This window comes from Phalaenopsis equestris, unplaced genomic scaffold (assembly GCF_001263595.1).
Source record: "Phalaenopsis equestris unplaced genomic scaffold, ASM126359v1 Scaffold000399, whole genome shotgun sequence".
NCBI lineage: Eukaryota > Viridiplantae > Streptophyta > Magnoliopsida > Asparagales > Orchidaceae > Phalaenopsis > Phalaenopsis equestris.
In genome coordinates, this window is record NW_018164841.1 from 1146569 (window position 1) to 1162792 (window position 16224).

General features: G+C 36.0%; 1 protein-coding gene across 1 annotated transcript in view; it reads right to left on the reverse strand.

Annotated features, from left to right (window-relative positions):
- Window positions 1–16224, reverse strand: part of LOC110026758 (glyoxysomal fatty acid beta-oxidation multifunctional protein MFP-a) — a 57393-nt gene that overhangs the window by 16257 nt on the left and 24912 nt on the right. Inside the window, exons 10-15 of the mRNA XM_020727859.1 lie at window positions 2795–2969; window positions 2576–2697; window positions 1817–1980; window positions 1488–1742; window positions 1011–1132; window positions 771–892 (exon numbers count right to left, since the gene is read on the reverse strand). Of these exons, the coding sequence (XP_020583518.1) occupies window positions 771–892; window positions 1011–1132; window positions 1488–1742; window positions 1817–1980; window positions 2576–2697; window positions 2795–2969 (960 nt within the window). The remainder of the gene's footprint in view (window positions 1–770; window positions 893–1010; window positions 1133–1487; window positions 1743–1816; window positions 1981–2575; window positions 2698–2794; window positions 2970–16224) is intronic.

Consider the following 16224-nt stretch of genomic DNA (forward strand, 5'->3'; position numbering starts at 1 on the left):
CCTCCCCACCGGCTCCTCCCAGAGGCAGCGCAGCTGCAGCTGAAAAGCTGAGAATCTGCAGCTGCGCCAAACAGGCCCTAAGAATTGGCTGATGGGGTGAAGAAAACTATAGAGGATATGAAATCCACCAAAAAGAAGAGTTACCCTTAGTACTTTTATCTTTGAGGGAGAAGCTGAGAGATAGTGGCAAGGGTAGTTGCAAGAGAAGTTTTGTGGTAGAACTAGTCACCTTGGTGCAGTGGGAGGATTTTGTGAACATAATCAGAGATTGGTTCACACTACTTTTAGCTAGGAAGCAAATGCAGAACAAATTTATTTGGCTGGTGCAGGAAGATCGGTCAATCATACGATATTCAGTTGAATTTACTATGCTTACGGGTATGTACCACGACTTATATTCCAAATGCAGAGAAGTATCATGGGTTTCCATTTGGATTTAAATATCTGATCAGACATTCATTCATTCATTCTTATTGGGATTGATGACTATTCTATGTTAGAGAATTACATATATGTGTACCGTGATGTTAGTGACTATTTCTATATAAATGTTTTGTTGATTAATGTTAATGTTTAGAAATATTTTTTATCGTTAGACCGTTTGTTCTTGCTTTAGTTAATTCTAAATTTTCAGACAGAGTCATGACATAAATAATCATAAGACTATTTGGACAATATTCTCAATAATTTACCGAGTGATGCAGAGCACCATGCTCAAAAGTCCTACAACAATACCCTAACCAAGACACTTATCAGTCACTATAGCTTACCTCAGGATCAGGTGTAACACCAGCCATTTTCCTTGATTTTTCAATGTACTTATTTATTTCAGGGTCAACAATAGCTTTCCGCCTATTGTCATATTTGTAGAACCCCTTTAGAGCAGCTTCCCCTGAGTAAAATGCCAAAACAACATATAATTATCCCAGATTTAAAAACAAAAAACATCAACTAAAGCATTTTCTTATGCAAACAAAATGATTTTATCAAGGATGTTCTTCTCATTGGACCTGATCGCTTATCCTCAAGCATAAGCGGCATCAACACTGATTTGTAGGACCTATCAGGAAATTTTTGAAGATATTGAATGCCAGTAGCCACTCCAACCCCAAAGCCCACAAGATCAATCATTCTGCGAAAAAAACATAGTAACTGCAGTCACATGTTTGAAGAAAAACACGTCAAAATGGTCCTCCAAACTCTTTGCAAGGAGTTATTTTAGCCCCAAAATCTATGAAGACGCTAATTTAGTGCTCAAACTCTTTTCATATGGGTGTGGTAATTTCAGCTCCCGTTTAAAGAACTATGAGACTAATTTGACATTTTTATAGACTGAGCCTAAAATGGCCCCACGTAAACACTCAAGAAACTATTTTGACATTTTACTCCATATTTAAATTAAGACAAAAAAACCGGTATGGCAAAATGACGTAACAACTAGAGCAAGAAATGAATAATTGTTCAGTTCGGCCATAAAAACCAAATACCTGAAAGGGCCCATAGGCATTCCAAACTTAGAACATGCCCGATCGATATTGTAGACATCTAGACCCCTATCAACAAATAAGAGCGCTGACTGAGTGTAAGGAAAGAACATTCGGTTGACTGCAAAACCAGTACAGTTCCCAACAACTATTGGTGTTTTGCGAATCTTCTTTCCTATATCCATCAAGTCCACAACGATCTGTGGTGAGGTCTTACTGGTACGAACTATTTCCAGAAGTGGCATCACATGAGCAGGACTGAAGCGAAATTATTATTATTAGCACATTATGAAGAACAATTGCATCCAAATGTAACAGAAAACAGGCATTACCTAAAGAAATGAGCACCAACTATACGATCCTGTGAACTGGTCTTTTCTCCAATCAAATCCAAATCAATTGTTGAAGTATTACTTGCAAAGATGCAATGTGAAGGACAGTATTTCTCCAGATCAGCGAATATCTGCTGCTTCAAAGATACATTCTCTATAACTGCCTGTAGAGGCAATTATGAAGGACATAAATGAAATTAAAGGGATTCATACCAAGAAACACTAACAAGGTGAAGGGAAAGAAACTAGGGACATTTACATACGTACTACCGAATTCTTATAGAATGTGTGTGTGTGTGTGTATATATATATATACATATTCTATAAGAATTGGGTAGTGTGTGTGTGCGCGCTCTCCACGTCTGGGCTCATTGGTGCGGCCTCTGGCGTAAGTCCCTCGGGTCGGGTGTTCGAATCCCGTGGCGCGGACTCTTCGGATCAATTAAAGCACACCAGGTTTCGAACCAAATGGGGGAATGGGAATCGTTATTTGGTGCCCACTGGACCAAATAACGATTCCCTTTTTTCAATATATATATATCCAACACCCAAACTTTATTTTGTACACTTATACCACCCAAATCTTTCATATCACATAGAAAATACCACTATTTTAAATTTTAAAAAGCAAAATATACCATTTCATGCATAGGTAAGGTGGCATTTTGTGAAAATTAAAATTTAGGGTTTAGATATGTAAATACATAGGAATTAAGTGGCAAGCATCTAAATCTTTCAGAAAATTAGTGCAACACTTGCCTCAATGACAACGTCCACATCTCTAAAACATTCATAATCAAGAACTCCTTTGACGAGTGAAATTGTCTTCTCAAACTTTTCATCAGTCATTTTCCCTTTCTTCACTTGACTTTGCAGATTGGCTGTAACAAAATAAAAAATCACCAAATGAAAATTTTCCTAGTAACCCGCATAAAACTACAGAAAACCCGTACCAGCACATGTTCACCTCATTTTTACCTTTGATCCTGTCAATTCCAGCTTTCAGGAAGTCTTTGTTTACTTCTTTAAGAATAACTGGAAAACCGCTCATTATCAATACAGTTACAATTCCAGACCCCATCAGGCCTCCGCCAAGAACAGCAACTTTTTTTGTTTTTCTAGGTGTTAAACCTAAGTCAGTAATACCAGGTACCTATGGAAAGTATGAAAGTTTTACATTTAAGTTGAGAGGCATGGTCAATAATATAATTACATAGGCATCTGAAATATGATTGGTAAGATACATACTCAAGCCCATCAATATATACTAGGGCATAAAGCTAGCTAACCATTTTCAGAGACAATTAAGAAAACACGTGTGGTTTCATATACTCTCCCAAAATAACATGAAATAAAAAATCTTTTCAGTTTTGGTATGAAACCAAAATTGAGCATTTACATACATACCACAACATTTTTATGTATTTACATATCTAATACCTAAATATTACTTTTTACATTTATACAACCCAAATCTTTCATATCACATCAAAAGTACCACCAAAATAACTTTTAAAAAGTAAATGCACCTTTTCATAAGGTAAGATGATATGTATGTAAAAATTGAAGTTTAGATCTTAGATATGTAAATGCAAACGAATCAACTGCTGATACGCCATCATCAAATTTAGTGATTTCACATGAATTTCAAGGCTATTAGCACGAATCTCAGAGTATTTATAAACGAGAAACATTCAAACTCAAATTAAAAATCATCTAGAACTTTGATTTCAGTAAACTTACAGTTAAACTAACCAACTCGATGAGACGAACACAATGATCCCAAAATCGATCAAATCCAAGTCAAATCAAACCCAGATCGAGCCGTTTAACCATTTTGACGTCTTATGGTGCCTAATTGGAAGCTCAAACAAATTCAAAATTTGACGAGCTTATAGTCAAATCGAGCGTCTTGAAGAGACGAATACAATGAGCTCAAGATCACTCAATTTTGAAAACAAGCAGTCAAATGTCCAAAAAATGTCGTCCGATTGAGGGAGTCTTCTTGGGTTGTCCGGTAGAGTGGGAGTGATTCGAATTCCTTCCTTATTTGTTGAAAGGCCACTCCCATATTTTATAAAAAAGAGTCCTACCTCCTTCATGAAAGAGGACCTGGACCTGATAGAAAACGAGGACCGAAGCCGAGGACAAGGTAGGGGGACCAAAAGACCAAGACCGAGGCCGAGAGCTAGATCAGAAAAAGAAGGAAAATCTGAGAGTCGTTATGGAGTCGAAGACCTGGTGAGCACTTGTCTCCGTGACTACCTATCATCACTCGACGTCTCCTGCTCATTGTAACAAAACCACTTGTTGAGTCATGACGTACGCTACTAATGACTAACATGACAAAGTAAAGAAGCAATGTGTAGAGTAATGGCTAACATGACGAAGTAATGAAGCATACTACAAGTAGTATAGTGTCTCAAATATAGCGTAACAACACACCACAAAGATAATGTAATGATGGATCTTAAATCCAATATAACAACTACTACTACTACAACCATCCGTTCTGCCCTTGCTACAGCGATTGAGGGCAACATACACTACTACAGCTCTCCACTACGACCATTGTGGTTCACAGCTCATACAACTCCCAACTTTGTCCTTTGTGTCCTACAAACATTATTGCAACTCCCAACTCCAACCTTTGTGGGCTCACCACCATAGCCTACGTGACAAACTGCTGAATATGTGGTCCACAGCTCATGTAGCTCCCAACTCTAACCTTTGTTGCCTACAGACGTTATTGTAGCTCACGAACATCGCCTACGTAACTAAATACGACATATGTGGTCTACAGCTCATGCAGTTACTAACTCTGGTCACCGCAAATTACGATCATTATTACAGCTCCTGTTAATGCCTATTTGACAAGCTATAGTCTGCGTGGCTCACAGCTCATGCAGCTCCCAACTCTGATCTTTGCGGTCTACAGATATTTTTACAGCTTCTCTCTACAGACTATGTGACTAACTATGACCCACGTGGATCACAAATCCCTACTATGGCCCCTGTGGCCAACCAAAGCTCCCGAAGTAATCATCTACAGTCTACATGACTAACTACTACCATGAATTTTAACTACAGTTTTTACGACAAGCTGGTGTTATAGCTATTGTCTACAACATTCATGGGGAGCTAATGCCGTCATAATAGTCTACTATGGCCTTTGCGGACCCTTATGACTATTATTCTCGAACTATAGTTCCACATCAACTTTGTAATTTCATCTTCTCTATTTCAGAAGAGTGTGTTTATGTACTCATAATTATATAGTGAATTATTTCGACTGGACTAGGCTCCGAGGTTTTTTCCCCTTTCAGGTTATTCAATGTGAAAAATCGAGGTGTCTTCTGCTGTTTTTTTTTATTTGTGTTGGATCTTCGTCCAATGCTAAAACACTAAATTTATTACTCTATTGACGCAAATCTTCCGCACGCATAAAATGGTATGCATTTAAATATTACAACAAAAATTATTATGCGGGCCAAAAACAATAAAAAAAAGACAATTCAAACTAAAATAAACCGACTTAATGCGTGCATATGCAGTTTCCAAACACTGACACCCTTCATTAATGTCTAACTACATAAAATCTTTTGCATTAACCTTCCACCACTTATTTGTAATACAATATACTATCTAAAATCCTCGACAACATTAGAGAACTAGCTTGTGATAAATCTATAATATTATAAATCTGCTCGACTCCCCACGTCCATTCAACAAATCTTTATTATACTTCTCAAAATCTCTATACATCTCTATACTACTTTACAAATCTAGCTTATTATGATAAATCTATGTTACAACAAAACTGCTCGAAATTCTGGTAACAGGCAAGCCCTGCGCTTCAACTTCTAAGACTAATCCCATCCCTCAACAAACTTCTATTGTACCTCTCGGTGTTAACAAATTGTAAGATGGAACAACTTTAAATAAATCTGTGTTCTTTGATCATAAGACGAACAAACCTTAGATTTTCAAAGCCTATTTGTTAGCATTTCTGCAAATATTTCAACAATGATGAACCCAGAAAAAATAAACTAATGCAAGTTTGTCATTTTGCTTCTCAACTGTCGTTGGTTGTTCTCTCGAACAAGTAATCTTCTCCAATCACCAGAGTAGCCTCCACAAGAAGGTCAACAAGGCCATTGATCATTCACTATACTAAGCTAACCGACTTCATCATCAAATCCAACTATGTGCACAAATAAATCTTCATTATGGGCCGAGGAAAATGCTAACAGGCCCAAGAGATTATAACAACCCAATTCTTTGAAATCCATCTACCAAAGTGACCTGCCGAGTTAATCTGTCGGGTTTAAGGCTGTTGGGTTGCCCTATCAAGTTAAACTGCCTGGTTCTAGGCTGTCAGGTTGACCAACCAAGTTGACCTATAGAGTTAATTTGCCCAACCAAGTTGACCTGTCTAAGTGACTTATCGATTTAACCGGATTCCAGGTTGTTGATATGCCGAATATTAGAGGCAGAGAGATAAAGCTGTAGGCGACGAATCCACTATTTGCATCATATCAGTCTGACATCATTACACCGCATCAACAAATATCGTGCAGCATTAAAATTATTTAATATAATCTTGATAAACCCGATAAGAGGGTGAAAACCATGTCAAGCCCTATAAATAGAGATGATCTTCTCCTCTTGAAGGGCATCAAACACCTCTAGCTCTTTTCTTCTTCTTTATCAAAGAAGAGTGATTTTCATACCTCTTTGCTTCTTCTACGGGTCTTGCCTAGTTTGTATGAGCCCACAAACATTCCAGGATTCAACACCAACAAAAGCAAACTCTAGTAAAGGTTGTGCAACCGTTTCAAATATAAAATCTAGCAAATATTATTAGATTATGCATTCCCAATTCGAAGTTGTTATTTCAATTAATGGCAGAGGAAATGTAGCACAACAATTGAGAAACACTACAACGGTTCAAAATCGGGGCCTAACTTCCCAATCCCTATATTGTTTTTTAGCTATTTTCTTTTCCTCTTTAGGTTAGAAATCTGGGGTATCTTAGCTTCAGAGTATGGATAACAGGGGCTATGAGGCAGAAGTAAAACATACGTTCAACATTGGGAGACAGTATGAGATGGTGTCGGGCAACACTACATCCAAGCAAGTTTTTTAAGTTTTACTACTTAGGACTTGTGCTTATTCCTTTATAGCAACTTTAAGATTCACATAAACTTAACTAGGTAGGACCGGCCTGAGAGGGAGCTACTATGTACCATGACATAATGCCATCTATTTCTTCTCCCTTGATACAAATATCGTTTGTTGCTATTTTATTTTCTAAAGTACACTTCTATCAGAGAAGATTCCCTCAATTTTAGGAAGGCGTTTACCACCTACCTGTTGTCTCTGTTTTCTAGTGAAACGCTATAAGAAATAGTGGTATATAGTTTTCATTTTCCTGTAGTAAAAGATAAATAGAATATTTGTTATTACTTGATAGCATTACTTCTTCATCTTCTATTATCTCCATTTTTCTTGGTCACTCAGTTAACTATCACTAGAGCTATAATGGAGAGTAACTGTCAGGACTCAATCAATCGATAAACTTAGAGTTAATCAAGGAGGGAACGGACGGTCCGACAAAGAAATAAAAGGTTTTTAAACAATAGAATTAGTCTATGCTAACATTCAATTATAAAAGAGCCACTAATTCTTAAAAAAATCCTCTAATAAATACAAAAAATCATTCAATGATACAATAAAGCAAGTAGTATGATAAAAGTGACAAAACATACAAGTCAAATAAACTATTGCCTATTTTTAATAATTCATCTCCTCGTGTAAGCGAACTCCCTATCAATCATATCAGTCTAGCGGACCTTTTTCTGAAAGAACGGTTAAAAAATAAGTTAAGTTTAAAGCAACTTAGTAAATAATTATCACTTTATTATTGTAGAAATGTGAGATCTTGTGAAGAATTTAATCGGGACACCTTAGAAAACTCTTGATTAGTTTATACCCTTCCTATCTATTATTTTATTTTTATATAAGAATTATTTCCTTTCCTAACTTAGGTTAGATATAATTGGTAAGTTTGTAAATTAGGAGTAATTGTTTTACCTATATATCTATACACCCTACATATGATTAATATAGTTAAAAAAAAATTATTCCTCTCTAAATGAGTTCTCTAGATGATATCAACAAGGAAACAAACCCTAGCCCTTCTTTCAGCCATCAAGTAGCCAGAATCTTCCCTGTAGTTGTCAGAATTCCTCCAACTAGCCTGTAGGCCTTCGTTCTTGCAATCAAACTCTCCTAAGCATCAGCTATGGCCTCCTCTAGGCCAGAATACCCTAGACTTTTTCCTCTTATACAGTCAAAATTTTCTCAAGCAGAGGAAGCAGCAGTAGCAGAGACCTCTAGGCCAACAACCCAGATGCATGACCCTAGAGTTGCAGAATTGTCCCTAGCCAATGACTCAAACCTGTAGAATTTATTGTATAAGAAGATCCATCGAAATCTCACCTTGCCAGCCACAAGATTGACACAGCCTGGGCACTTCCAGACACCTTCCAGCGTTCGGTCCAGATAAGCAATGCTTTCTCCCTATATTTGCAAAACTGGCGGCACAGACTGGGCACTTCGACGCAGCCTAAGAATTTGTTTCTCAAGGAATTATTTTCTCCTTGTAGCGCAAATAAGGCACACAGTCTGGTGGAAATAGTTTTCTCTCTCAAGTGGAACTCATTTATCCTTGTATCTTATCTATTCTTTTCTCAGCATGCTTCTGTGGATTTGATACTAGCAAGAACCGGGAAAAAAAAAAAAAACTACAACAACCAAAAGCAGCTGAAACTCTCCCCACATTGGTTCTTCCTTATAGCTTCCCTTGTCATTGCAAGTCGCACCCTGTAGTTTTGCTTGTCGAAAAATATTCCCCGTAGGCCCTTCCTCACCCGTCTGTGTTCCTGCAAGCCCCTACCTGAGCTTCTCCCTACAAGCAGGCCCCTCATGGTTTCTGACTCTTCTCCCATTGTTTCTCAGAAGGGTCGTAGCAGCGGATCTTGCTGCTCCTCCCAGCCAAATGTCTCTTTGTAGCTAGTCTCCAGTCTTCATGACAAGCAGACATTCCTCACCTCATCCAGCAGTACCATCAGAGTTCAACTTCCTTCTCGCACCTGACAACAACCCTAAATATGAATAAGATTTATGACCAATTACGGGATGACGACGTTAAGTTTTGCTCTAGAGATTAGTTTTGAACCATTCCTCAAGTAACAGTTTCAAGTACTGAAAAAATTCCTTAGAGGTAAGTCAGAACAGCCCAACAACCTCATGACTCGCTAAGGTAATATATCCATCTCCAGCAATAAAAGATTTAAAACTTGGATCATAAATTCAAAAGCCTCTAATCATATGATTGGAGAAATTAATACTCTAGTTAATTATCAAAAGGCTTGTACATCTAGATCAGTTAGACTTGAAGATAAATCACACTCAAAAAATTGTTGCAAAAGCATATGTGAAGCTCTATCATGATATAAATATTTCCTTTGTTTTATATATTCCACAGTTGGAATACAATTTAATTCAATCAGTAAAGGAAAAATTATCTACCTGTCACATAGGAGGCCAAATATTGCATATACTTTGTCAGTATTGTGGGCCAACACATGAATAACTCAAATAAAGAGCGCTTGAGATTTCCCAAGAAAACTTCTGGCTATAGATTAATCTTTGAGAAAACTAGGAATAGAGAGATGAATGTCAATACTGATGATGCTAGTTGGGCTGGAGAACTCACTGACAAAAAGTCCACCATAGGTTATTGCTCATATGTATGGGAAAATATGGTGACATGGAGAAGTAAAATACAAGTTGTTTCTAGAAACAGTGCAGAATCAGAATATATGGCACTTTCCTTAGGAATCTGTGAAGGAATCTGGATTCAAAAAATTATTAAAGGAACTAAGATGTACTTCTAATAGGTTTATATAGATATTTCATGACATTCAAGAAGCTATTAGTATTGCCAAAAATCTCATGCATTATGGCAGGACCAAGCATATTGAAGTTCATAGACACTTCATCTCTGAAAACATTAATGAGGGAATTATACAGCTAAGCTAAATTTCAAGACACCAACAAGTTGTTGATGTCTTTACCAAAACTATTCCTGTAAGTACATTTTTAGAGTTCAATACCAAACTTGATCTCTACAACATCTACGACCCAACTTTAGGTGGAGTGTGGAAAAATGAGATCTTGTGGAGAATTTGATTGGGACAACTTAGGAAACATTTGATTGGTGTATTCCTTTCCTATTCTATGTTATTTTATATTTATTTCAGAATTATTTCCTTCTTTAATTTAGGTTAGATATATTTGGTAAGTTTTAAAATAACAAGAGATTATTTTCCCTATCTATATGTACCCTGCATATGAATAATATAAACAAGAGAATTATTCCTCCTAAAATCAATTCTCTACAATTATACATTAAATTATTATGCAAATGTCTAAAATTAATTCTCAAAGGAATATTCCAATCAATCTTTAAAATAAGCTTTTCATTTTTCATTTTAAGAAATTATTTATTAAATCATCTTAATCAACCACATTTTTATCCTTTTTTAATTAATTAATATTTTCATTTCCTTTATCCTTTTTCCTTTAACTCATTTTAAGTTTACCATCAAAATATTTTCATTTTATATTATAAAGATACAACCATTTCTATTTTATACCATAAAGGCACAATCATTTCTATTTTGTACCATAAAGACAATCACTTACATTTCATTTTCTTTTAATATGCACAAGTACAATAGTGTCTCTAACTAGGTACCGTAAGGAGTACTGTAAAGAAGTGACTCCTGATAGATTTAAATGTTTATCTTTTATTTAGCTTATCATTAATTTCTTTCAATCATTAAAATCATTTATTTTCATGTAATGCAAAAGGTGAAGCAATTTAAATCATAAAACAATCATTTTATTTTTCAATTATTCTCTTTCAATCATATAAAAATTTTTAAACCTTTATGAAATAATGAAATATTTATTTGAAAGCACAAATATATTTGAAAAAAATAAATAAATTTAACACAATAAAAACAATAATTATTCAATTTGATTTCACCTTCTAAAATTATCCATTAAATCCGTTTAACTTGTGTTATATCTTAAATTAGATTCCTAAAATCAATTTATAAAATAATACTTAATACGTATTAACTTTAATTGAAATTTAAGCATTATCTTAACTTAAATAAGAAAATGCCTGTGAAGTGTAATTTGTCACTTTTGCATCTGATGTTTTCTGAATAAGAGCTGCGGGGTTATCTTGACTTTCGGTCCGAACATTATCCCTTATAATATTGTCAGACATAATTTCCTGTCTTGTGGTGATTCCCCCTTAGGTTGGCTGTCATTAGTTTTGTTGGGAGCGCATTCAGACACATGAGGTGCACTAACATCATGTTTCTGCTTTTGACTATTGGTTCTCAATTGTAGGTGCAATCTGAAACATTTCTCTTGCTTTTGACTATATATTTTTTAACTATTAGTTATTTTAAAAAAAGTTAATAAAAGCTCATCTCTCCTTTCTTCCTTGATGCACTGAACAGACACTCCAATCTTTTTGAGGATTTCGAAACCCTCATCCCTTCCCCTTCACCTTTGTGTGTCGCATTCAGTGTCGAAGCCTAGGATCAATTCAAACTTCACACACAAGGCTTCAACCTTTCCTTCTTCCTTCGCTCGCACAACACACCTCCTTTAGCGTGCCCTAGGTTGCCCCTCGGACTCCTTCCTTTCTTCTTCTTCTTATTCTTCTGCTCTCCTTCCTTTCTTCTTCTTCTTATTCTTCTGCTCTTAAGTGCTCGACTCAACCTTGCCTCGTGAGCGCACTCTTGCTCTCTCTCACCTCTTTGCTCCTTTCTCAATTTGTCTAGTCTGAATGGAGGCCTTCACTCCTAATTAAACCAGTCGAACAGAAATTTTGAATCAACCTACCATGTAAAATTTATTTTTTAAAAGATATTTATTATCAAAATTTTGAAAACTAGACCGGACATCAAATCAGAAGAATGAAAAATTCAAGATTCATTGATTTCATCGGGGTTGAACCAGATGACATAATAATTAATAAATATAAAAATTAATTAAATATAATCTAAATAATACAATAATGGTATAATAAAATAAATTTAAATAAATTAAAAAAATAGTTTTTAGTGGACTTATTCACAAAAAATTTCTCTCTTCTATAAGTCAGATGGTCGTATTCTCAAAAAAAATTTTTAACATTCCAAAAAAGAGTTAATAATAACCCTATAAGCCTTCCTATTCTCTCTCCCTGTAGCCTTCTCTCTCTCTCTTTGTATGTATGTATATGTGTGTGTATATATATATATGAAAGATGGAGGCGAAAGCGGTATTCGGCTCTGGCGAACATGAAGTTCCTTCGTTCTAGGGTTTTGGCGATGGCTAATTTGGGTGAGTTCTTTCTATTCTATTGCGCTGCTTTTCTTTGTGGTTGTTGGACAATTTTCCCTGTTGCTGCGGCTTTGTGGTGTGGACTTTGATGGGATCAGGGCAGGGGGCAGTCTTAACCAACTTTGGCCTCGTCTAGATCGCTCAACCGCACTATCCGCACATCTTTATCACTTGTCTACGTCGTTTGGTCCTTTGAATCGCTCACTTGCTTTGACTACAAGTCTGGTTAGCCCGTTTGACTCATCTCTGGTGAAGTTCGGCTCCGTCAATCTTGTAGCAACCCTCAATTGCCGACCCTCCTACCCATCCATCGTCGACCTTCTCTTGTTGTTCTTACGACATTTGCGATTCTTTTATTTAGACTGTTTTCATGGCAGCTCTCTCACCTTCGACTAAACCTACTCTGAACGTGCGCAAACCCTCCTATGCTGCAGTGGTTGACAAAGACAGTGTTCCTTTCCAACTCGGGGATACTTTAGTTTTTTTCACAAATGTATCACGATTCATTTGCTAGGCAAGGAAATTGTAACTTCATAAAAAAACAAGAAAAAATGAGAGCAAACCAGCATTAATTTTTTTCGACACTAAAATTTCAACAATTGCTAAAATTTATCAACTTACTCTGATTGGAAACTTCCAATTGGGTCACCCTAAAATGGAGACTATAAGGAAAGTGTTTGAAGATTTCAAGTTAGTTGGAGTCTGGAATGTGGGTCTCTTTGATGAAAGACGTGTTATGATATAACTGAGTAAAGAAGAAGACTTTGCAAGGATATTCTCGAAGAAATACATCTTAATTGAGGACAAATATATGAAATTGCTTAAATGGTCCCCTGATTTTGATCTAAGTCAAGAACATCCCATTGTGTCTATATGGTTTAAATTACCTGGACTCAAGCTTCACTTCTTCAACCATCAAATACTATATGTTATTAGGGTTATTCTTGGAAAACCAATGAAATTAGACATTTTTACTTTTAATCTGTCAAGGTCTTCTACTGCAAGGATTTTAATAGAGGGATATTACTCTTCTAAATAAAGAAGAAAGCAGACTTGACACTGCTCACAATGGTTACTGACAACAAATCATTATGAAACAAAAACCTTACTACCACAATTATTTGTAAGATGTTTGGCCACACACATGATAAATGCTTCATATTACACCGAACGTTGAAACCTAATATCCAATACAACTGGATATAGATAATACTATGGATGAACAATATGCAAAAGAACCATATATTCCTGAACATGGTATTTTCAACAGTGTAGTTTTAGAACAAAACGCAAAGGAACCCTTGATTCCTCAACATGTGAATTCTGCCAGTAATACCAAAGAGGCAACTTTAGATCCTGCAACTTTGTTAGAACCTGTTGGTGCAAATGTTAACCAGACAGATGAGTTGTTTGTTGTCCACATTCCTCACAATGGAAGCATTCTTACACAGTCTAATATTGCTCCCAGTGAACCTGAAGAGAACCCACCTTTATGCAAACTTACTGAGACCCCTAATCCCTCTCATTTGATTGTATTGGATGTTCACCATAATGAGTTGGGAACACTCATTGTTGTTGGGGAAAGTACTCATGCATTGAAGGAATGCCAAGATCAACTTGAGCTCTCTGCTAAAATTCCAATATACGATCAGCTGGATCAACAAGTGGAAGATGAACGACAATTTTATAAACTCAAGAAGAAGAAAAAAGCAATGCCTCACCTCCAAAATCTACAGGATGACAGTTTGATCGTCTCGGGTAGAGCCCCCTTCATAGTTTGTTGCTGGACTCCAATCCTAAAACTAGGAAGAGGGAGAGAAGAAAATCCTCCCATCATGATTGATAGTTTTGCTTTGCTTTTAGAAACTTCATCTAAGTTACTTTTTTGGGGTATACTTCTACATTTTGGTTACTTTTATTAAATAGCTTGTGTTTGATTCATTCATTATATAAGCAAGCCAAACACTAATTAGCTTGATTTATAAAAGAGCTAAGCAAGAACAAAAGTTTGCTTATTCGTGTTCACTCATGTTGACTCGAATTAATTAAATAATTAAATAAAAATATTTATTCATATCTTGTTTTATATTAATTTTCATATGTATTTAAAAAATGCTAATTTTTTTTTTAGATTATTTGGGTGGTAAAATTATCAAAAATATAACTTTAGGTGTTAGATAAGTAAATACATAGGATTTGGGTGTTATGCATGTAAAGGTCCCTAAAATAGCTTTAAAGTAGCTGAACGCCTGCACCCCCTTTAATTGGGGTGGTAGATATGTAAATACATAAGAATTGAGTGATACGTGAAAACCCATTTGAATTTTCCTCTGCCCTCCCCCGCCTGTGTTCTCAAATTTAGGGATTAAACATGTAAATACATAATAGTTAGGTGGTATGTATATAAATGCCCTTAGAAAATTTCAAAAGAAAATCCTGCATATGTTTTACATTGGAAGTCGGTTCACTTTTTTTCCAAATGACGTTTAAAATTAAATGTAAAACTCACATGTTTCAGAGTTCAAATTGCGCATGAAGGTGACTTCGAGCAGCCCATGAACAAAATCGAGCAATATCAAACTGAATACAAATAGACGTATTAGAAGCCTAATTTGAACACCAGTTGATTTCCAACAGGTATTAATGCAAACGAGCCAAACACGAACAGAACCTTAGCTCGCTCATGTTCTGCTCGTTTACACCCCTAACAGTGATCAGTTTGTGCTCACACAGAAATTCCATAAGTTGAGCGCAAGGAACAAGTTAAATGAATCTAGCAATCAATAGATAACTCAGTACAACAGAGGGCTTAAAGAAGTGATTCAGATAAAGCTCGAGCTTCTTTCTATTTGGTTGCTCTCACAGGCAATTAATTTTACATATAAGGCAGAAATACAGCTCAATAGGCCTTCCATGGTAACTCCATTCAGGTGCCCACACAATGAACTGGAAGCTAAATGAGTAAATCGCCGAATCCCAAAACTATACAATGCAATTACTCAACAAAACTATTTTACCCAAATCAAAGATAGGAGAACAAAACAACAATACATGAGAAAAATCTTACGCCAAGCCTAGCAATCCAAAATGCTTCGAATGTTTTCAACCAGGTGACAAGTAAAGTGAACGTCCAGGTGGTTTAATAAAAATGAGAATGCAATTGATTAAGCGGAGAAGCTAAGGGGGCATAGGTAAAGTTGTATTTATTTTAAAACAAATCCTCCTCGCACCTCTGCAGCGAATTGCCTCTTAACAACATGCAATCTTCCACACACATTGCACAATTAACGGTAAAGTTTGGTACCTACTCATTAATAACGACTATAGTGAGAATATAATTTTTAAATAGGTTGTTAGAGTGCTTCAATTAAAAACCATCAAACACCCACATCCCTATAAAATCAATTGGCTACGGAAAGGAATGAAAATAATAGTTTCCTGCATGTGTCGAGTGACTTTTCCTTGGACAACACTTCTTATGGTAGGCCTGGTGCGGTGTGTTGGATATGGATGTATGTCATCTCATATTGGGAAGAACATGATAATTCAACATGGGGCAATGCATCATTGCCGCCTTAATGTGTATTTCGTTGAATGGTAAGAATAAAAATTAAGTTAATGCCTTCGGTAAACCACAATTAATTCAGAGAATCAAAAAAGACACCTCTGCCATTCTGGTGACAGGAAATAACTTATTAGCTCATTGCAAAGAAAGAAAGGCTATATCTGCTTTAGTTGTCACGGAAGCTGCCAATCCATGCCCGACACCCCCTAATTCCATAAGCAAACTTTTAAAACAATTGAAGGATGTGTGTCTAGCAGAACTACCATCAAGACTACCACCCTTTCGATCTATGGATCTAATGCTTTCTGCATCATTTCCCAACATAGCACACTGTAGAATGAGTCCCAATGTTGATATCATTAGC